The sequence below is a fragment of the Exserohilum turcica genome, assembly GCF_000359705.1.
Source record: "Exserohilum turcica Et28A unplaced genomic scaffold SETTUscaffold_1, whole genome shotgun sequence".
NCBI classification, from domain to species: domain Eukaryota; kingdom Fungi; phylum Ascomycota; class Dothideomycetes; order Pleosporales; family Pleosporaceae; genus Exserohilum; species Exserohilum turcicum.
This window is the reverse complement of record NW_007359914.1, coordinates 1,964,826-1,985,869: the sequence shown is the minus strand read 5'-3', so window position 1 is coordinate 1,985,869 and position 21,044 is coordinate 1,964,826. Positions and strand designations below refer to the sequence as shown.

Here is a 21,044-nt window from a genome sequence, read left to right as displayed (position 1 = left end):
CTTCTTTGCCTTTGCCTTCTTGGCCGGCTTTGCGTCTGAGTCTGAGTCTGAGTCGCTGTCGGACGAGCTGGAGTCGCTGGAGTCGCTAGAATCCGAGGAGCTAGAGGCAGACGAAGACGAGACTGAAGCCGCCTTCTTTGCCTTGTTCTTCTTGCTGGGCTTCTTCTCAGCCTCGGATTCAGAGCTGCTATCACTGGATGAGTCGCTGTCGGAGTCGCTGGACGATGAGTCGCTGGACGCGTCAGAAGAGTCGGAACCGGGTAGAGGGACGTTTGCAGCTTCGTCGTCGGAGCTGCTGTCCGAATCGCTGGAGTCGCTGGAGTCGCTAGCGTCGCTGGATGAGGATGCGGAGGACGAAGAGACCGACTTGGCCTTTTTTGCTTTTGTCTTGACAGGCGCGCTTGCCTTGTCCGACTCGGAGTCGGAAGAGTCTGAGCTCGAGTCTGAGGAACTCGCGGAGCTTGAGTCGTCCTTCTTCACGGGCGCCTTCTTTGCAGCAGCCTTTTTGGCCTTTTTAGGCTTCGTCTCGGCCTCGGACTCGCTGCTGGAGTCACTGGAGTCGCTAGAGTCGCTGCTGGAGGTGTTCTCCTCGTCAACGTCCATGGGCTCGGGCGCCCCCCCATTCTTCTGCCACTGCTCGAATCCGTCGAGCTTAGCAGCCGCGCCCTTCTCGCCCTGCTGCTCGAGAAACTTCTTCACCAGCTCCAGCGGCGCCTGGGCAGTGCTTGTTGCAGCTGCAGCTGCGGCAGCCTTCTTCTGCTTCTTGTCGCCGCTCGGCTTCTTGGGGGCTCTCTTGTCGGCAGCCATGGTGCGCAATTGGGGGCCGTGTCTCGCAAAGCAGCGGGGTAGGTGGATGGATGGGGTGAGGGAGAGTCGGCGGGCAGCAGGCGTCGGCGCAAGAAAAAAAGTTACGGCGGGCGGAATGCGCGTCGGGCAGCGCTAGGCCGCAAACGTGATGCCGGTCCCGCGCGCCTGCCGTGTCGTCTCACATGGGGAACACGACGCCAGTGCCGGACGTCGCTCGCCTGCGCTGTGAGACATTTGCGGCCTCTTCCTCTCCCTCGCCCTCTGCCCCGTCCCGCATTCTTTGGCCTCGCACGCATTGGCGCCAGCTCCCGCGGCACGGCGAAGCTGAGCACCGCACACTGCTGCCCAACCCACGACGCTCGCTCCTCGACGGCGGGCGGGCTGGCCAACTTGGCAGCGCAGCACCCAAGCACTAGCACGATTCGCAATTGATGGCACCCCCAGGAGAGAGACTCGCTACCGCCGGGCGACAGTAGTCGGTGCATCACCCCATCCGGGCCTGGCTGCCACGACGCCGCAGCCGCACTCGTTCCCTCCCCCAGATGGAGGGGAGGCCACGCAACTACACCAACGGGGGCGGGGATCCTCGAGCTCCCCCAAACCGTCCGCCCACCGCAGGCTCGCGAGGAGTCCCGTCCTCGGCGAGCTCGAGCTCGGCGCCCTCGGGCATGTCGCGCGCTGAGCGCTTCGACGACGAGCGCCGCAGGATTACCGAGAGCTGCTTCTCCAAGAAGGATGAGCAGGGACAGCGTACGTGTTCCTGCATGTGTACTACCGCAACAGCTGGACTACAGGCCTAGGTTCTGCCTATCCTTGCGGGTGATATGCGTTGTCGGAGCTGCACTAACATGGCTCAGTCCAGGAATCCTACATCACCCACATCCGCGTCCAGGAAGATGGAGCCTATCCTCAGACGCCTCCTCCGCCAAACGCACCCCCCCAGAACAAGAAGGCGAGGATCATCATGATATCTGTGCGCAATACCGGTAGAGTGAAGCTGCACAAGGCCAGAGAGAATGCCAACGGCACCTTTTCTATTGGAAAATCATGGCCCATGGAAGAGCTGACGGCCGTGGAGAACTATGTCCATTCGAATCCTACGAGCGAGGAGGAGGCGCAGCACAAGCAGTGGGCTGGGGACAAGGGCTTTTCCGTGACTATCAACAAGCCGTATTACTGGGAGGCCGGCACTGCAAAGGAGAAGGAGTTCTTCATTGGAAGTATGGTTAAGATCTACAACAAGTACACAAAGGGCGAATTTCCCATTTTGACTGGATTTAGCGCGGCCGAACTGAACAGCCTAACAAATGGCCAGCCGCACCTTGCTACACCGGAGGGCCGGGCTGCTTTTGCAGGAGGTCAAGGCGGCGCAAGCCCAGGGCCACCACAGCGACCGCCTCCACCAGACCAGAGGCCTATGCCTCCAAAATCGGCTGGGCTTCCCCCAAGGAGACCTGGGGAAGTGCCACCTCTATCAGCCGATGACAGCAGGCGAGGACCTCCCTCTGGGTCGAACCCAAATTTCAGAAGACCGCCAGGGGAATTTCAGGGTCCAAGAAGACCCGGCCGACCAGATGACGACCTTCGCTCTGGGGATAGGCCAAACACGGGCGACGATGCTCGCAGGCGTCCGCCTTTCTTGCAGCACCAAATGCAAGCTCCTCCATCCATGCCCAACCTCAGGCAGAAGCAACCAGTGGATCCGAGTATCCGATCGCGACCCAGCGGAGATAGTATACGGCCACTACGTCCTGGTCAACCCGCTAGTCCAAATTCCATCGCACAACCACTGCCGTTTGCATCGCGAAACTTGACACCACAGTCTTCAACTGCAGAATTTGTCAATCAACCAAAAACACCAGATTCTGCAAAATTCCCGTCAAGTCCAAGCCCTGCGCGCGGGCCGCTTCGTGAAGATGGTCAGTCTCAACGGTCTGAGAGACCTTTTGACGAGCGATCATTCGACGGTATGCCTTTGAACATTGCGCCACCAGATCCACGCAGACCGAAAGAGTTTGCTTCGCCCCGGAGAGATCCATCCCCAAGAGGTCTGAGACCTAGTACGGCTCAGAGCGGCGCGCGACCAGGTACTGCGCAAAGTAATGCCAGTTCAAACTTCAACCGGGTCGACGACATGCCACCGGAAGAACCTCCACAAAGGAGAAGGCCGCTCATGGAAACTCGACCGTCCCAAGCGTCGCAGCGTAGTTTTGACAGCCAAGGCACAGACTCGCGTTCGAATTTCCATACGCCTTCAGCCTCGCCTGCCCCGCCAAACGATGTTCCGCCTAGAAGAAGACCTCAGGAAACACCAGAAAGAATGAAGCCTCTTTCTCAAGAGAGCCCGGCACGCGCAGAGCATACACTTACTCCATCGCAGCCTATACCGCCACCCACTTCTCCATTGCCTCAGATACCAATGACTCCTGTACCACAAGCGATCCCACAAGATGAAGTAGCAGCATCTCCTGTACGAGCTCCATCGATAGAGAAAGCACCTGAGCCTGAGCCTGAACCACAACCTGAACCACAACCGCAATCCCAACCTGTGGAGAATACTACCCCTCCAGTAGACGAGCAGGAGAACGAGGCACATCGTCCTGGCCTTGGCCCGATGGTCAAGAAGCCCTTGGTCGCTGACAATGCGGCAAACAAATTCAGAAAGGCAGCAGCAGCAGCGGGCGCGTTCAAGCCTCGTGCTGGCGGTGCCGCAGCAAAACTCTTCAACAAAGAGACAAAGGCATCTGACGAACCTGACGGTGTCAGCGCAGTGTTTGTGCCTCAACGGTCAACACCAAAAGAGGCACCTAAAGAAGCACCCAAAGAAGAAGAGGAGGAGAACAAGCCAGAGGCAGCACCTCAAACCACGCCAGATCGATCGTCAAAAGAACGACCGCGGATCAGTACCGAGGTTGTGCCGTCAGTTACCGTGTCTGGTCCAGCAGTACCCACCTTGGCTGAGATTCCGCAAGAAACAAAAGAGGAAGCCCCTCCACCGGCTCCAGAAAAGGCAGCGACAAGAACCGTTGAGCCTGAGCCGGAAGTGCGACGCAAGAAGCGTAGGTCCAACCAGCAGATTGTAAATGTTTCGAAGCTTGGAATAGATCCTGCAATATTGGACGAACGGGGTCTGGAGTTTGAAAGCCTACTGTCAGAACTGGGCTGGGGCGGTAACGAGCTTGCTCCAAAGCACATTGAATCTCTCGAAGCCGACATCAAACGCGAAATCGCCCGTGTTGAAGCAGGAAGTTGGTTGAGCCATCTGGAGCAAAAGGACGACCGCGTGGAAGCCGTTGAGCGTCTGCTAGATCGCGCCATTGCTGAATGTGATGAACTCGAGGGTCTGCTGACGTTGTACAATGTCGAACTGAGCAGTCTGAACGACGACATTGCTTTCATCGAAGCCCAAAGCCAGGGTCTTCAAGTACAGACTGCTAACCAACGTCTGTTGCAGCAGGAGCTCCGACAACTTGTGGATACCATTTCCATTACTTCTGATCAGCTGGAGCCTTTGCGACGTGCCCCGATTGGAAAGATTAACGGTCTCAAAGACATTGAGTCCTCTTTGGTTCTCCTTTACAAAGCACTGGTTACAATTGACCCGTCTTTTGTGTCAGGGAGCCGAGCAGGTGCTAATGGTACTATAAGCCCAATGAACAGCAGATCGGGAATAGGCAACAGCGACCTGGCCACGATGCAGGCTCTACAGGAAAAGCGCGATCGATATCTCGGCGAGGGCACCATGTTTCTTGAACGACTCAAGAAGCACATGGAGATTACGTTTGGTGCAGCGTTCTTGTCGACGAAAGACGCCCTTTCCAACCTCGATCAGGGTTCTATGCCTTCTTTGAGGAAGAATATTGAGGCACACGATGCTGGCCGCAGCGAGTTGTGGATGCTGAGCCCAGTGATACTTTTTGCAAAGGAGATTGATCGGGTTTCGTGGGATACACTCCTTCGGATGTATCAGACGCAAGCAGCGCAGCTGTATCAACAGGAAGTCCGCGACAACATCCTGGCGTGGAGGAGGTTTGCTCGGAAACCGACTGGCGAGGAGCAAGAGCTGCTTTTTACCGCACAAGAAAAAGAGCCCGAGAGCATCACGGGTACTGCCAGAAAGCTGACTGTTAAGCGAAGTCAGACGCTCGCTCGTGGCCTACGATCAACTTCTGGAGACAAAGAAGGCAAAGAGGGCAAAACAAAACCTTCTAGTCAAGACGGCAAGCTGCATCCCTTTGATGTCTTTGCCAGAGTCTTGGAAGATACAGGCCCTGTGCTACTGACAGAGCAGAATTTCATCACAGAATTCTTCCACGCTACTTCTACTGACTCGCTCGACTTTCCTGATGCAGTCAGGGCAGCACCTCCAGAACGTCGACAAGGGCCCAACCTTTGGATCAGGAAGCAATTCGAGCCAGACAGGGCCATGGCCAAGCACGTTACTGCAGTCATGGAAGACATCTTCTCCTTTTGGCCTGCTGAGATTTCGAGTCTTGTTGACTGGGCCACCAAAGCCGATCCTTTGTAGGTGTAGTTTTTGCGGTATACAGTGCTGGTACTAACTATTTGCAGGCAGGGAGTGGGCATTCTCTGTGCAGTCGACCGAAAGCTGCTCGACATTGAAGAAACGAACCAGGACTTTTTGACGAGAACACTACAAAAGATACACGAGCGTCTCCAAGGACTCTTTAGTCGCTTTTTGGATGAACAAATACGTGCGATTGAAGACACAAAGGTCAAGATCAAGAAGCGCAAGGGAGTCATTTCGTTTATGAAGACATTCCCGCACTTTTCTGTTGTGATTGAAAACATGCTCCCCTCTGCAGCCGAGGGTGGGGATCAATTGGAAATCCGGCGCATGGTCAATGACGGATACCAGAGACTCAACAAGGCCATGTTTGAGAGTTTGAAGGTGATTGCAAAGGAATCTCCTACGGTCATGGCTTCGCAGGGGCAGGGCGATCCCGAAGACAAGGAGGCGCTGAACTACCACATTCTGCTCATTGAGAACATGAACCACTACATGGAGGAGGTTGACGGCCGGTCGGTCTCGGTGCTTGAATACTGGAAAAGCAAGGCCCAAGACGAGTACGACGAGCACATGGGCCTCTACGTTGATGCTGTCATTCGGCGGCCGCTCGGGAAACTTTTGGTAAGTAGAATTGTAGAAGGGTTTGCGGGTTGTTGCTAACACTGTGCAGGAATTCATCGAGTCTACGGAAACGCTTCTTGGGCAGCCTGGGGCAAGTGCTCAGGCTATTGCGCAACGGTCGTCACACTCTCGCTCTGTTTTCAAGAAGCTGGTGCACTCGCACGACGCCAAGGAGTTGCGCAAAGGCATCGAGTCGCTCAAGAAGCGAGTGGACAAGCACTTTGGTGACGCAGATGACCCGACCATTAGTCGTGACCTCGTGTTCAAGGTGCTCAAGGAGTGCGAGAAGACGTATATGAAGGTGTCGGAACGGATGATGACAATCAATCAGGATGTATATAGTGGCGAGGTGGAGATTGATTGGGGCAGCAAGGAGATTGACGCAGCGTTCAAGAGATAGTGTCTTCGGAAGAGCGGAAGTCGACATTTGCTGGGGTTGAGTTTGTGAGGGCTTGTTGCAATGTTAGCGAAGATGTTTTCTCTTGCAGGATTGAAATGCGTCATGAAGACTTTGGGCTGCATGGCGTTGAATGAGCGCAGCGACCACCGCAATAATACGTCCTTGGTCTCTACGCAATATACTTGGCTAGATTCTCTGTTCCGGCCTTGGTTCCGTGATACATGGCATGCATATCCCAGAGGACGTGGAATAGCCATTTGCATAGTGGCCGGGACCCGAATGCTCCGGGCCCTGCAGACTAGGACCAAACCCCCCTGTCGCGGTTAGTGGAACCGAGCCATGACGGCATCGATCGCAACTCTGAGTCTAGATTGCCAGATCTCATGCATCGCACTCGACTGTACATATGCGCCGCGCATCCAAGCCTAATCGCACGATTTCTCGCATTCGGTGCGTTGCGGCACAAAGCGCTCGCTAGCCACGTCCTTAAAGGTCTGGCAAACCATCCGACGGCTCCGTAATCTTACCTTTCTCAACACTCTTACACAAGCTTGTGCAGCTTCACAACACGCTGCCAATATGACACTTTTACAAACCCTATTGCGGGCAACAGCCTTTAAGAGCCCGCTGCTACGCACTCTTGTGCCTTCTGTTGCACTTGCATACGGTATCCAAGCTGCTGTCGCCATTCCTTCAATGGCAGCACAAACCGAGCGATTCTATGACCTAAGCGGAAGTTTGACCTACCTCTCCTGCACAGCCTTGAGTCTAGCCATGCCGTATCTGCGGGCCAAGGCTGCGGGAACAGTTACCGGGGGTCTATCAGAGTATCTCAGCAATCAGGGCCTGGGGCAAGGGACATGGTGGTGGAGACAAGCGCTTCTGAGTGCTGCGGTGGGCATTTGGGCTACACGGCGTACGGCACAATTCTGAACACGTGATGATGTGACTGACAATGAATACAGTGGGTTCGTACCTCTTCCGGCGCATATCCAACGACGAAGGCAAAGACTCGCGGTTCGACAAGATTCGCACCTCGCCGTCAAAGTTCTCCGTCGCCTTCTTCGCCCAGGCAACATGGGTTTCGCTCTGCACCCTGCCCGTTATCCTCGTCAACTCCATCCCGCGGTCTGCCTACGCTACGTCGCTGCTCGGCCAGGCGGTATCCGCCAAGCCCTATGCCACCGATCTTCTTGGACTCGCCATTTTCGCCTTTGGACTCGGCTTTGAAGTCGTTGCCGACCGGCAAAAAGACGCGTGGGTCCAGGCCAAGAAGCAGAAGAAGCACTCGGAGGAATTCCTCACCCACGGCCTGTGGTCCAAATCCCGCCATCCAAACTACTTTGGCGAAGCCACCCTCTGGACTGGCATCGCCATTGCCGCGGCGGGTCTGCTGGTTCGGCAGCCAGCACAGACGGCGCTGGGCCTGAGCGGAGGCATCACGGGACAGATGCTCGTCACGGGCATGTGTGCGGCCAGTCCGGCTTTTGTCAGCTTTTTGCTACTCAAGATTAGCGGCGTGCCGCTGAGCGAGAACAAGTACGATAAGCGGTATGGCGATCGTGAGGACTATCAAAGGTGGAAGCGCGAGACGCCCATGTTTGTGCCCAAGTTTTGGTAGATATTTGGGGCGGTGAGGATGCTTTTTCAAATAGAATAGGTCTTTTGCGATTGCGTATTGATGCGGAGGTGCTGATGCGATGGTATGCCTGATATAGATGTGGTGCTCGTACAAAAGTAGACTACTTGATACATTTTTTTTAACCAAAGCACGACTGCCTCACGCCTTTGTTGTGTATGTACATAGAGAACGCGCAGAATGTCAGTCTCGATGTATACAAGACACATGATGACATTCTCTAACGAAAAGAAACCCAACCGTACATCTAGTCTAAGTAGTCCTCCATTACAAAACACACAATACTTACACCTCTCCTACATCCATGCATATCAAAAACCGAACTGGGGGGATTCCCACACAACCCAAAAGACCGAAAAAAAAGCCCCCGCGCGTCTTCTCCATGCGGCTTGGGCGCTTCCTCTCCGCATAGTGTTTATCCCACATCAAGCGTGCTTTTGCATGGGGCTTGCCTCTCTGGCTGAAATCCTTAATCTTCTGCGTTTCGTTCCATGTCCACGCGTCTTCGGAGATTGGGACTGGCATTTGCTCGAGGTGTGGGGCTTGGTATATACATGTCCTCATGCCATGGAAGATGTGGGGGGGGCTTGCTGGGCACTGGTTGTAGATGTTGTTGTTGTTTTTTTGGTGGTGACCGCTTCTTGCGCGGTAGATGTATGTGTGTGAGTGTGTATGGCGGAAGACGGGCGCGTAGTAGATTCGTCATCGTCGTCGGAATCGGTATTGGAATCGGCGTTGGATATCGTTATAACGGGTCTTTACACAGGAAAAAGAAAATCTTCTTTTTTGATATCCTGACATGGGATGTTCGCGTCGTTTTGTAGCGGGGCAGATGGTTACTTTTTCTGCTGCCCGTGTCTGGCATTGGTACCGCTATCTTTGTTGCGCGCTGTATATATATATATATATATCGAAGCTATTGCAAGCCTCATCAGACTGGCCGTCAGACTGGCCGTCATCCATTTCATGCACAAATCGCGTGGAATTGCATATGCAAAAGGCCGTCGCATTTGATGAGTGAGATTTTGTCGTTGTCCGTGATATACGCGCTGATGGCGACAATAAGCTCTTTTGGGGTCGCGGAGAGACAAGTCATGAACGGGTATACTTTTTGCGATGGACTGCCTGCTCCGCGCAGAGGCAGAGACTGGAGCAACAAAAAGTATAGGTCGCTGACAGAGGCGGCAGGCGACTGGTGCATAGTTGGGCTTCCTGGTTGCAGAGAGCAGTGGCCGTCGCATCCACAACAACCATGTCTATCTCGGTATGTGTACTTGTATATTTTCGTGTTTTGATGGTAGTATATTTGCAGTAGATAATGGCTTCTTTTTAGTCGCTTTGCATCTTATCCATGGTGAACATCTCGACGTCGCTGAGCTGCGCACTAAGGCGGTACTCCTTACGTACTATCCTTGGCTTGAAGTAGACACCAATCAATGAAGCTTTGCATCGCAACTTAATAGGTAGCAACCTTTGCTATATAGGCGGACATGATAGCCACGTTAGACCTAGGGAAACCAGCCTTAAGAAGCTCTAAGACAACCTTAATACTATAAGGAATAAATGCTAGGTTATACCTAGACTTAGTCGCCCCTAGAAACTCAGTCTTGCCCTCAATGTCTATAAAGACAACGCGGCTAGTCGTCTTGAACAGGGCTTGGGCGGTCTTTAGCGCTAGCTGAGACATCGGCTGGTCTTAAATACTAGGGGCGACGCGCATCCGGCCGTGAGGAAGGATGAAGTCAACCAGGTCGTTAATGTAGGTGTTGGACCAGTGTTACTTAAAAAGCTAGAGAGTTTCTATATTGCTAAGAGTAAAGCGGTGGAAGACGGATACACCAACCTACTGTCCAAAAAGGTGTTTTTCGGCGGAGCGGCCAAGGACGGGAGTTGGCTAGCGCAGGTCGCCAAAGAAAACACGCGGGACAGTTCTCTCGGCGATGGCAGCCTAGGAATGGACGTGTTCTTCCTGGAAAATGGATTTGCGAACTGGTTAGGCTTGCGGCCGACTCGTGGACCGGCTCGTGTTGATGGTATAGCTGGAGAGACTGTGTGAAACGGGTTTCAGAGCGTAGGTGCTGGTGTCGCTGCGTTATTGATATACGGTCCAACCGGGAACTTGAGTCTTTTTGCAGCATTTGATTCCTGGCTGGCTGGTCCACACAACCACGCGTCATGATTTGTGTTATAGCTTTGGTCCCCCGGCCATGTTCTTCCTTCTTATTGAGCATGTTGTCGCGAGGGTTTCATGGCATATCCGCACATTGCTTGGCTGTCTTCAGGCTCCATCACAATTATATATGTTGCTTCTTTGTTGTTGCGAGCGCGGTCGACGTCGGCTAGGTAATGGCATGTTTCTGCCGAGTCGGATGTGAAGGTGGAAGAATGTAGAGATTGTTCCTCTTTCGCACTGTGTTTTATACTGTAGTGAGTTAGTACAAATGATCATAGCCGCTTGGAGAGGGTACCTACGTTGTTTCAGACCTGTGAGTAGACGGGGCTGAAGTCCGGGTTGGAATTATCGCGTTTTCTCGTGTTCGTCCGTCCGGGTCCATGACATGTTGATTTCAGGCATATATTTTGTTCTCACAGTGGAGTATTTGTGCCAGAGCCTACTGAATATGACAGAAGATTGATATATTGTAGAAGGCGCAGATACACTTGTGGCTGGATATACAAGGGAAGGCTGCGCTCTTCGCGTGTGGATTTTGGCATCGCCTATTGCCACCGTTTGGTTTACATATCGAGGTGGAAGTAAGTGGTATAGAAAGGGGAAGTAGAAGAAGAGGCAGTTGAAGCGGATAAGAAGAGGGGAGGTGGTTGAGGTGGAGGTAGAGAAGGCGGAGGTGGGTTGTAGATGTTCTTATATATCCACTCACTCTTTCATGCGCCTCACTTTGTTTGCCTCTCGCGCGTGATCTCTGCTTGACTTTGTCGGTGATCTGTGCGCGAAAACAGTTTGTCATTTACTGTAGTTTGCTGTGAGCGGTGTCTATGGGACTGGTGATATATTTCCTTCTTGCACGCGTAGTTTTCTAATTCCCTTGTTTCAAGAGCTTTCCGAGACGCTTAAGAATGGCTATTTTGAGCGGTACGGTGGAGGGAAATTCATCGTCTATGATGACACTCCCGTCTGCAGTAGGGGCGGGATCCATTTCTTCTTTGGTGCCTGGATTGTTATTTGTCACATTGGCATTTCTGCATCCTGGGGTTTTGTCGCATCCCGGTTGATTGCACCGGAAGATTGTTGCTTGTCAAGAGCAAGCTTACTGCGCTGTACGATCTCGCGAGTCTACATGGCAAACCTCCATTGAAAGAGAATGTTCTGATGTCGTATTTGCCGCTCCAAAGCACTCATTGAATTTGTGACCAAGCAGATGCAGGATGTACCTGCAGATTATCTTCTCCAAAGTAAGATGCTCACCTTGAAGTCTAGGACATGGCAATTTATTTTGAGCGTCAAGTCTGGCACACTCTGTTTGGATATTCTGCTTAACGGCGCATCTTCAATAGCTTAGACTGAACACGAGCCGTGTACGGATTCATCTAGTGAAGCTTCTCGGGGTTATGCTCATGCAAGTCTGCTTTGCTTTTTTTGTGCGCGCAACCTCCAACTTGTGCAGCAATCTCTTGGCCATGCTTCTAGTTCTCGCAAGCGTTGTGACGGACGCGAAAAACCAGCCGACACGCATAGACTATGACGTTGGAATTCACTCTTGACTAGGAATATTGCTCCAGAGCATCTGGGTCTTACAAGTATTTCTGACCAAGATGTAACTGCTCTAGATGCCGTGAATCCCCGGGATCTTATACTTGGCCATCCTATTCCAAGCCAGAAGATGCAGCGCGCACAAAGGAAGCTTTATCTCATACTTCCAAGTCCACACGCGTGAAGACGCAAGAGAAGCAAAGGCTTTCCAGGGAGCATATGCAGCCGTTCATTACGCGCTTGCATCGTCTTGCTGTAAGTAGCGTGGCGGACCTGGGAAAGTCTCGCGCGCCAGTGCAATGATGCTCTAGATTAAAGTGGTTCGATACAGTAGACACCAATTGGCGGCCTGAGTGGGGACGGACCTGTCACTAAGTACGGAGCTTGAAGCTGCTCAGCAGGATGTTGGAGAACAAGGCGACGAGTGTCGTGCAATCATTCAGCTACTCTGTGCTTGGCGTACTGAGCCTCTTATCCATGGTTCCTATCTTGACGAGGTTCTGTGCGCCGACGCGTGTGCAGAAGCTGCGCTAGCGCATGAGCGCCCTTGATCAGCACCGTCACTCTACTTACTCTACTTTTCCAGCCGACCTGTAGGATGCTACATGCCATTTCGACGAGGTAGTCAAAGTCGCTTTACTCACACTCAACGACGCACATCAAGATTTCCAAAATGCGCATGGCACTACAAAGCGTACTTAGCCAGGTCCCTTCTCCCAGTGCTCTTGCCAAAAAAACATCAAACTAGCGAAACCGGTTCCAAGTATCTGGGCCCCTCAAGTCACCAGAGCTTCCCTCGTGGCTCCTCCGCTTCTGCGTGTTCTTGTCGAAGTCGCGTGTTCTGCATATGAATACATTATGCGCGTGCACCAGTGCGCTTATTGAAATGAGCTACCGGCTATTATGTACTATTTATTTGTCGCGATACTGCACCAAAGGACCTGAGAGGACAATCCTCGCGCCTCCCATCGGAGACCCGTTGAAGTAGGAGAGCTACAGGACCGTGCATAGTCTCTGCCTGAACCTTGGGAGAAAACTCAAGGACTCGTCGTAATTCTTACTATATCGATATATTTGCTCCTGCCTGCTAGACTATGTCGCATTGTTGCTGATTATCTTGTATGTATACTGTACGGTATATTGTAGCTTGGTAAATAATCATTTAAATACTGTAGATTCTGTAACTCTAGCAGCAAGACAATAGGTGTTAAGCAGGTAGCATGTCTTGGATGACGAGTTGGGAGACGGTGCTGGGGTGCGACGCAGGGCAAGGGTAAGTTAGTCTATACCTTGCCTCGAGCCATGGAAGCAGAACAGTCCTGCGTGTTGGGATTATTAGTGATCAGATGGATGTAGAGAGTTACTAGTAACAGGAGCGGTTCCTTTTCGATGGGCGACAACCAATCCCCCCAGCGTTAGGAAAGTAGTACCTTGCGAATGCACTAAAGTAATTCCATCGCAGCTGATGCTCGATTGCCTCAACCATGTGTGCTCCGACGCTCTCAGCAAGTGTTGGAGCAGAAGCTCGCTGCATGTTTGCAACGGCGCAGTGCAAAGAAGCAGGACAGGTGGTGGGTGGGGTGCCGTCGAGGAAGACGAGGACGCTGGGATATACCGGCATGGAAGCTTATAGACGGTATGAAGTTGACGGGGGGTTCTGATAGACCTCAGGTCAGTCGAAGAGCAGCGGAGCTTAATGGGTTTGTAAGTTTAGTTTGGAAGGTTTAGTTTTGCCGCTTGTTGGCAGGTTGGGTGTCGGGCTGGACCTCGCGGTGCCACGACTTTCGACCACGACCGCGCAGTGGGTTCGGCGGGGGCTCTAATCGACGCAGGCGGCGGGCACCGCGCAATGTAGATCAAAAGTCATTACAAATTAGATACACTCACACGACACACAACCCAAAAACAAGCAACAAGATGATGGTGATAGTAAGAATGTGGTGGTACTGGTCATGGTGGGGCAGCATCTGAGGTAAGAGCAAGATTTTTGCCAAGGCGCTATACCCCATCAAGCAAGACTAGAACGAGCACGTGGGTCTTGGAGCCTCGCGCTCAAGGTGACACCACCACTTGATAGAAATCGAGCAACCCTGTTATTAGGTTGGATTCGCATTATTGCAGGTTCTTGTTGTAGTTGTCTTGTGGCGGGATATGAAATCATCCGCATCGAATGCACCATTGTATATTGCCTTATCGAGTCGCGAAGGCAACTATATTTAAATAGCTTGCTATGTATGCTAAGGACTATTGCTCTATTTCAATACTGATTGTAGAAACATTGATAATCTGGTAAATATGAGCTAAATGGGAAGCAACTTTAGCTACAGATTGATAGATAACGATAGGAATGATGGGAGACAGCCTCCATGGTAGTGACGGGCAGCCTGCGCCATGGTGATAACAGGCGCAATGTTACAAACAACAAGAAGGATTCTCTCGTTGACGAAGTGACAACTTGGCTGAAGGCCCATGGACGTCCACGTCAGAAGGTAATGATCATCGCGGGGCTGGTTCACGTGATGTGCCATCCCGCCAAGAGCAACCATCCGAGAGATAGTAGCATGCCTTGGGATGGCAGGACCAGAAGCAAGTAGTATAATAACGGGTCGGGCTTCGTTATTACACTCGTTGTGGTCAACACAGAATAGTTCACCTCTTACACAAATTAATACTGGTTGTTCTACTTTATATAGACTTGATTTGCGTATCTTTGGTGAAATCCTACAACTTTTCTCCATATATCATTCCCGACAAATCACACGGCTTACAGCCCCCCAGCTATCTCGCTCTGACCCGGACCGAGACTAGAGAAGTACAGCCCAACCCCGTGTAACGCGTTGGTGGTGTTGAGAAGCCTCTGTGGTGGTGGGCAGCTTCTACAGTAACGAGCAGCCACCGCGGCGACGAGAAGCCTCCGCTGTGGCGGCGGCAGTAGTAGAAAGAAGCCTCCATAGTAATGGGCAGCCGCCGCAGTGCTGGTGATGGGCGTCGATGGTGGTAGGTTACGAAAGTAGACCGGTGCATAGATCAAGCGATTCCTACACACTAAGAGCTGATCAGAATAGAGCCTAATTCTAGCAACTGAAATTGGTTTCTTTGAAGCTTTGACATTGTATGGTTTTATCTTTTTACGCCAACAGGAATTGGGTATGACTTCTAATAATACATTAACAAAATTAAACGGGCTCCTATCACCCGATAGGTTTACACAAGCAGAACAAATGAAGTATGCAATCCTTAGCATCCCTGAACGCTAAGCCCTCTAAACAAATACTTGTATCTATAACTCTGCTCCACTACCCATAGATAGATAAATCGCACTGCTTACCGCGTTTACCCACCTCAACAAAGACTAACCCTGGGTAACAAGTATACCTTACAGCCGTTTAATAGTGTGGTACTCTACTACGTTGTGAAAGCCGCTGCGTCCGCACGTCGCAACCACTCACAAAATAAAAACAAATCGAACGGTGCTAGTATGAATACAGTTAGAGTGTATTGGATTTGTTTTGAGGCGGTCAGAATCTCCGGTAGCCTCCGGTGTTTCGCGAGGGCCCCACCCACCCCGGTCCCAGCCCCTTTACCGCACGCATCCCCGGCTCTCACCACTCAAAATTATAACCCTCTTAATTCTCTGTCCCTTCGTCTTTCGAGACACATGGTCAAAAAAAAGATACAGAGAAGATTAGCATGGCCCCTGCACTAAGGATGACACGCTCAGTATGGCTTTTCCGAGAGTTGTGATGAAGACGATGTACTAACTGGCGCGGCAGATCAAAGAGAAGCTACCATTTTTTTTTTGCTAAATTCCTGTGAACTTGAGCCCTGTAGTGTAGGTTCTAATTCCAGGTAGTATGGTTGTCGTTTTTTTATTCGAATCTGGCTGTAAGCTGTGTAACAAGGTTAAGTTTGCAATTTGTTTTTCTTTTTGCCGGAGCCGCACTGACCTTTTGCAAATAACCTTTCTTCCTTTGTGAACCTAGCAGGTGATATAACTTGTTAATGTTTGTTGATATATTCCGACAAGTGATACCTGACTTTGATTAGTCAAAGAAAACCACCGTCTTTCTTGCTCAACAATGCTATGTTGGAGAAGCTGTTAATGAAAAGAAAAAAGAAAAGAAAAAGGAGAGAATGTGAGAGAGAAAGAGAGACAGAGAGAGAGAGAAATAGACACACACGTAGGGAGAGGGGAATAGATAGAGAGAGAAATAGACACACACGTAGGGAGAGGGGAATAGATAGAGAGAGAAAAAAAGAGAGATAGAGAGATAGAGAGAGAAACAAATAAAGAAATAGATATAGAAAGAGAGAAATAAATAAAGAAATAGAGAGAGAGAGAGAGAGAAGGAAATATAGAGAGAGAAATAGATAGAGAAATAAACACATATACACACATAAAGAAAGAGAGAGGAAGAAAAAGAGAAAAAGAGAGAGAGAGAGAGTAAGAGAGAGAAAGATAGAGAAATAAATAGATAAAGAGAGAAATAGAGAGAGAAACATACAGAGAGAGAGAAGAATGTGAGAGATGCCATGTGCCGTACTGCCTATCATAGATGATTAGCGCAACACTTGGTTCTCAAGCCACATTGTACCAGAACGATGACAATGCTACAGCCTCAATGGAATTCAGATTGCTCCCCACCCCGTGTGATAGCACGTGATACATTGATCACCGTATGGTTCCAACGCACAAAATACCAATAGAACAAAGCATTTTTTGAAGAATCCTCGGGAAGGAGCTTCTTACTTATTCTCAGTAGAATGGCTTTTTCCAGTCTTCCATCAATAGCGTGCATCAAGCCGAGTCAGCTGCATGCATTTCAGTGAATTCCGCGAGGTTGTTTCGGACGAGTTCACTTGGTGACAGGTGTTTCCTTACCCGCCAGCTGAGACCATTGCTCGCTGACGTCCAGTGGGTGGAGGGTATGCATGGCCGTATGGAAAGGTAGTGGCGGGTGTGAGTGTCTAGAGTGAGTAAAATTTTCAGCAGGCTTCCTTCTCTGTTCAAATCGACCGACGCGTGCCTTGGCGCGCTTCTGTGCGCTTCTGCTCGCTTCTGCTAATGCGTGTGGGCTATGTTGTTGGTAGTGTTCAGTTGGGAAGGAGCACTGCAGCACTTGCTTGTTCAAGACATCACAGAAGACTGCCGTTTGGATACGCATACATTTGCAGCACTATTCTTACTACCCATTCGAATCTACAGCTACTTCCTGGACTCCAGTTCTCGGCGTCGTCAATGCGAATACTGTGAGGTTGACGGTGGCAAACATCGCGACTTCCCCGCTAGGGTCTTCGTCGCTGAGCATTGCGGCCCCACCTGGACGCGTGCCAACGCGTAGAACCGCATCTTCGGGACCTTTCAGTGGCGAGCTGCAGTCAGATCGATATGGATTGACATGTCTACAGTACAGTAATATGAGAGGAGAACCATCTACTCCAACAAATCCATGACCAACTGCGGAATGACCTGCACACCCTCACCGCGGATGGCACTAATGGGCACAACCTGCGGATTCCGCTTCCACGCGTGCTTGCGGCTGCTGGGATGAGGCAGCGTGCCCTTGGCTACGGCAGCGAGATAGTGGCCCAGAGCCTCAAAGTTGGGCTGTGTGTCCGGCAAGTCGGCCTTTGTTGCCACGACAAACCACGGCTTGGAAGAGATGGGAGTCGAGGTGAGAAACGGCAGCGGTTCTGGGGACGGGTCGAGGAGATCAGCAACGTCGCTGGGCGGAGGACTGCGGCCGCCAGGCGTGTAGGTGACCATTCTGCGTTCTGTTTCGGCATTCAGCTCCTTGCCACGCAGCGTCTCGTACTCGGACACCTCGCGCCAGAGCAGCTTGAGCGCCTGCACCGCGTCGCCGGCAGCGAGATCAACGACAAAGGCCAGCACCGCGGCACGCTCAATGTGGCGCAGGAAGCCGAGGCCAAGCCCTTTGTCCAGATGGGCGTCTTCAATCAGCCCTGGCACATCGGCCACGGTAAAGTTTTCACGCAGCTCTCCATCCGGCCGGCGCGACGTGACGAGCGGGCGGCCCTTGTGATTGTCAAGCACAACGGTGCCGACGTTTGGCTGGAGCGTAGTAAAGGCCCAGTTGCCCACGCGCGCCCGGCTGTTGCTCAGCGCCCGCAGCAGCGTACTCTTGCCGGCATTGGGCAGGCCGACGAGGCCCAGGTCGGCGAGCATCTTGAGCTCGAGCTGCAGCGAAATCTTCAGGCCCTCGTCTCCGCGCGTCGCCATCTTTGGCCGCGAGTTAAAGGGCGTCATAAAGTGCGGGTTGCCCAGGCCGCCCATGGCCCCGGCCGCTATCAGCATGGGCGTCTCCATGTGCTTGTCCAGGTCCAGCCACAGGGGCGCCTGGGGCTCGAGGGCTGCGAGGTGCGATCGTCGCGGCGGCGGGAGCTTGGGAAACTTGATCCTGCTCAGCTCCGAGGGAATCGTGCCGGGATAGACGAGCCATCTGTCGCTCCGGTAGCCGCCATGTCCGTCTTCAAGGTCGTCTTGGTCGCCGCGCTGCTCCGCCTTCCAGTGCTCTTCCTCCATGACGGCAACAGGGTCATGCCTCTGCAGTTCGCGCACAATGGTCCCTACTGGCACGGTAATCAGGACGTCTGTTCCCCGCTCGCCGCCCTTGACCTTGCCCTGCCCATTGCGCCCCCTACCGGCCTTGATCAGCCGCCGGCGGGCGAGCTTGTGCAGAGACGTTTCGCCGCGAACGGCTTGGATGTACACGTTGCCGCCGCTGCCACCGTCGCCGCCGTTTGCAGGCCCTTCTTCAATATACTTTTCGCGCAAAAAGGACACGCAGCCATGGCCGCCGCCACCAGCCTCCACCGTCAGGATGCATCGGTCGGCAAAGGGCGTGAGCGAGTAGTCGTCGGCGGCGGGGTCTAGGCGCGAGGAATGCGCATGCGACTGTCCATCAGCTGTCGAGCTGCATCTTCGTTGTGGAAACGGGTTGCGGCGCACGCATGCACGAGCAAGCGAGGCGACTTGGGCCTGAGACACGGCCGGGTACAGAAACGGCGTCAGCGTGCCGCTCCAGCAGTTGGCTCGGGCGAAAGACATGCGGTGGTGCAAATGAGGCGCAAAGTCTGACCACTGCAATTGTTTCGACACTCCATCGCGTCGCGTAGCGAGTGATCCCCGCGCCGGCACAGGCCTTGCCCCATCTCGGCATCCTCCAATCCATCGACATTGCTCGCATACATCACTCTGCTCAGCTCATTCCCGTTCGTCTTGACCCTGATACTGTATGATTTCATGACTTCCTTCTGGCCTGACTGACTGGTCCATGTATGGTTCAGGGAATACTCAACCTGCCCCGGTACCACAAGTGTCAAATACCAGCCAAAACTATACAAGTGGTCGACGTGTTTCTTTTTCCTACACTCAAAACTGTGCGACATTTCCCGTCGTTTACATCTCCTCTCGTTATAGAACCCGTGGCCCACATCTGCATTCCACTTCGCCCCATCACCAACATCCGCCCCCATCATGATTCGGTGTGCCTTACTCACTCTCGGATCGGTCTTGATCCGAGTTGCCAACCCCGAATCGCTGGGCCTTGGCAGTAAGCCCGGGCTTCTCAGCGCCTTGCATTGGGGCCTCAAGTGGGCGCTGCCCGTATGGGCTGTAGTCGAGATCAACCAGGTGTTGAATCGCTGGGCCGTGAACCGATGGAGTCTCACCACCGACAAGAGCGCTTGGAACTGGGAGAGCGAGATTGCCGTCGTCACGGGAGGCTCCGCAGGTATCGGAGCCTGTGTGGTCAAAAGGCTCGTCTCCTACGGTATCAGGGTCGCGGTTCTCGACGTGAGCCCTCTCTCCGACGTCTTCACCAAAGGTCAGTCGCGGCACAGACTTGTTTTCCCTACTAACAAGGCCAGATGAGCTCGTTCTCGTACGATTCTACAGGTGTGACATTACTTCGCCAGACAACATCCGCCAGGCTGCACAGGCTATACGCGCCGACTGGGGCCACCCCTCCATCCTGATCAACAATGCTGGAATAGGAAATGCCTGGCCCATTCTCGAAATCTCCCAAGAACGCCTCAAGAGCATGTTTGACATCAACATTCTGAGTCACTGGAGCACAGTCCAAGAGTTCCTGCCAGACATGCTTGCGAAGAAAAAGGGCCACATCATGGCCGTTGCCAGTCTTGCTTCCTTTGTGGCTCTAGCCGGTGCTGCCGATTACAGCTGCACCAAAGCGGCCGTCTTGGCTTTTCACGAGGGACTTACGACGGAGCTCAAGCATCGGTACAAGTGTCCTCAAATTCACACCTCCATCATTCACCCGGACTGGACCAAGTCGGCCTTGACAGCACATTCGGCCATTAGCTCTGGGCTGGAAAAGAAAGGTGCCAATCTACTCGAAACAGAGCATGTCGCTGAGGCCATGGTCAATCAGATAATCGCCGCGGAGAGTGGGCAGATAGTTCTTGGTCCGTTCATCAACCGGACAGTTGGTCCCTTGATCCGTGCCTTGCCGCTGTGGTGGCAGGAGTATATTCGCGATGATCAAGCCTACATTGTCACTGGTAATGGCACCACAGGAAAGCTAGATTCTCACTAGAAAGTGCTGCTACTGGAGAGTTGATTCCAGTCAAGACTGACAGACTCGAGGTTGCTAGGTGCAACTGCGCCACTCTCATGTTGATAGATGTCTATTCAGCATAGTTCGAAAATGTAGCTTCCTGACCTACAATTGCCCTCATGGGAACAGATCCAAATATGCAAACGAGGACCGCCACAGCCGCATCTGAGCTAATCATAGTGGGTGCTGTGGTTATTCTCGGATTTGTATGCACATGTACCGACTCAGCCCCAAAATCCTTCCCGGCACTGCAGGTACCTACCTCACGCTTACCCCATTTCGGCCAAGACAAAGTGATGCACTAACCAAGGACTTCGGGCTTTGAGCACGAGGCGCGCGAGTGAATAATCTCAAGTCGCCGTCTTTGTTTCTAGTTTCATCATTTCCGGGCGTTTCTTGTCCTGTGTAATTGGATTGCCTCGCTGTTGATTTCTTTGCTTGCTTTCCTCACGTTCTTTGGTTTCAGGTTCGTGGATATGTGCCATGGGTTGGTCAACGCGAGTTTTGGTTGCTTGTTGCTCTGCATCGTTGATTGTTCGAGGTATGCGTATGCGGCGAGACGGTGTAGGTGGGGACAAGATACATGGGATATACTAACGCTTACTGACAGATGCACAATCATCACATACGGATAGACTCCCTGTATTGCCCCGTCGCGAACTCTATTTCAATAATAGTACAAAGGCATCGGCGACCTTCAGTAATACCACATCGGCATCAGCAACGGCTGATTCAGA

At 52.4% G+C, this 21,044-nt stretch overlaps 5 protein-coding genes across 5 annotated transcripts; 3 read left to right on the top strand and 2 right to left on the bottom strand.

Moving 5' to 3' along the window:
* Window positions 1–1,771: 1,771 nt before the first annotated feature.
* SETTUDRAFT_178171 (uncharacterized protein) lies at window positions 1,772–6,391 on the top strand (the record flags this gene model as incomplete). The annotated part of the gene is made up of 3 exons (XM_008022637.1): window positions 1,772–5,331; window positions 5,380–5,959; window positions 6,009–6,391. The coding sequence occupies 3 exons, from the start codon at window positions 1,772–1,774 to the stop codon at window positions 6,357–6,359; spliced, it is 4,491 nt and encodes a 1,496-aa protein (XP_008020828.1). The 3' UTR covers window positions 6,360–6,391.
* Window positions 6,392–6,938: 547 nt separating this feature from the next.
* On the top strand, window positions 6,939–8,119 carry SETTUDRAFT_113714 (uncharacterized protein; the record flags this gene model as incomplete). Its single annotated transcript, XM_008022636.1, has 2 exons — window positions 6,939–7,275; window positions 7,325–8,119. The coding sequence occupies 2 exons, from the start codon at window positions 6,939–6,941 to the stop codon at window positions 7,978–7,980; spliced, it is 993 nt and encodes a 330-aa protein (XP_008020827.1). The 3' UTR covers window positions 7,981–8,119.
* A 4,795-nt stretch (window positions 8,120–12,914) lies between these two features.
* Window positions 12,915–13,328, bottom strand: SETTUDRAFT_152787 (uncharacterized protein; the record flags this gene model as incomplete). The annotated part of the gene is made up of 2 exons (XM_008022635.1): window positions 12,915–13,026; window positions 13,138–13,328. 2 exons carry the CDS (start codon window positions 13,326–13,328, stop codon window positions 12,915–12,917), a joined length of 303 nt encoding a protein of 100 aa, XP_008020826.1.
* A 3,235-nt stretch (window positions 13,329–16,563) lies between these two features.
* SETTUDRAFT_178169 (uncharacterized protein) lies at window positions 16,564–18,776 on the bottom strand (the record flags this gene model as incomplete). Its single annotated transcript, XM_008022634.1, has 3 exons — window positions 16,564–16,783; window positions 16,895–17,165; window positions 17,186–18,776. The coding sequence occupies 3 exons, from the start codon at window positions 18,774–18,776 to the stop codon at window positions 16,564–16,566; spliced, it is 2,082 nt and encodes a 693-aa protein (XP_008020825.1).
* A 266-nt stretch (window positions 18,777–19,042) lies between these two features.
* Window positions 19,043–20,408, top strand: SETTUDRAFT_178168 (uncharacterized protein). The gene is made up of 2 exons (XM_008022633.1): window positions 19,043–19,554; window positions 19,598–20,408. The coding sequence occupies exons 1-2, from the start codon at window positions 19,206–19,208 to the stop codon at window positions 20,284–20,286; spliced, it is 1,038 nt and encodes a 345-aa protein (XP_008020824.1). The 5' UTR covers window positions 19,043–19,205; the 3' UTR covers window positions 20,287–20,408.
* The last annotated feature ends 636 nt before the right edge of the window (window positions 20,409–21,044 follow it).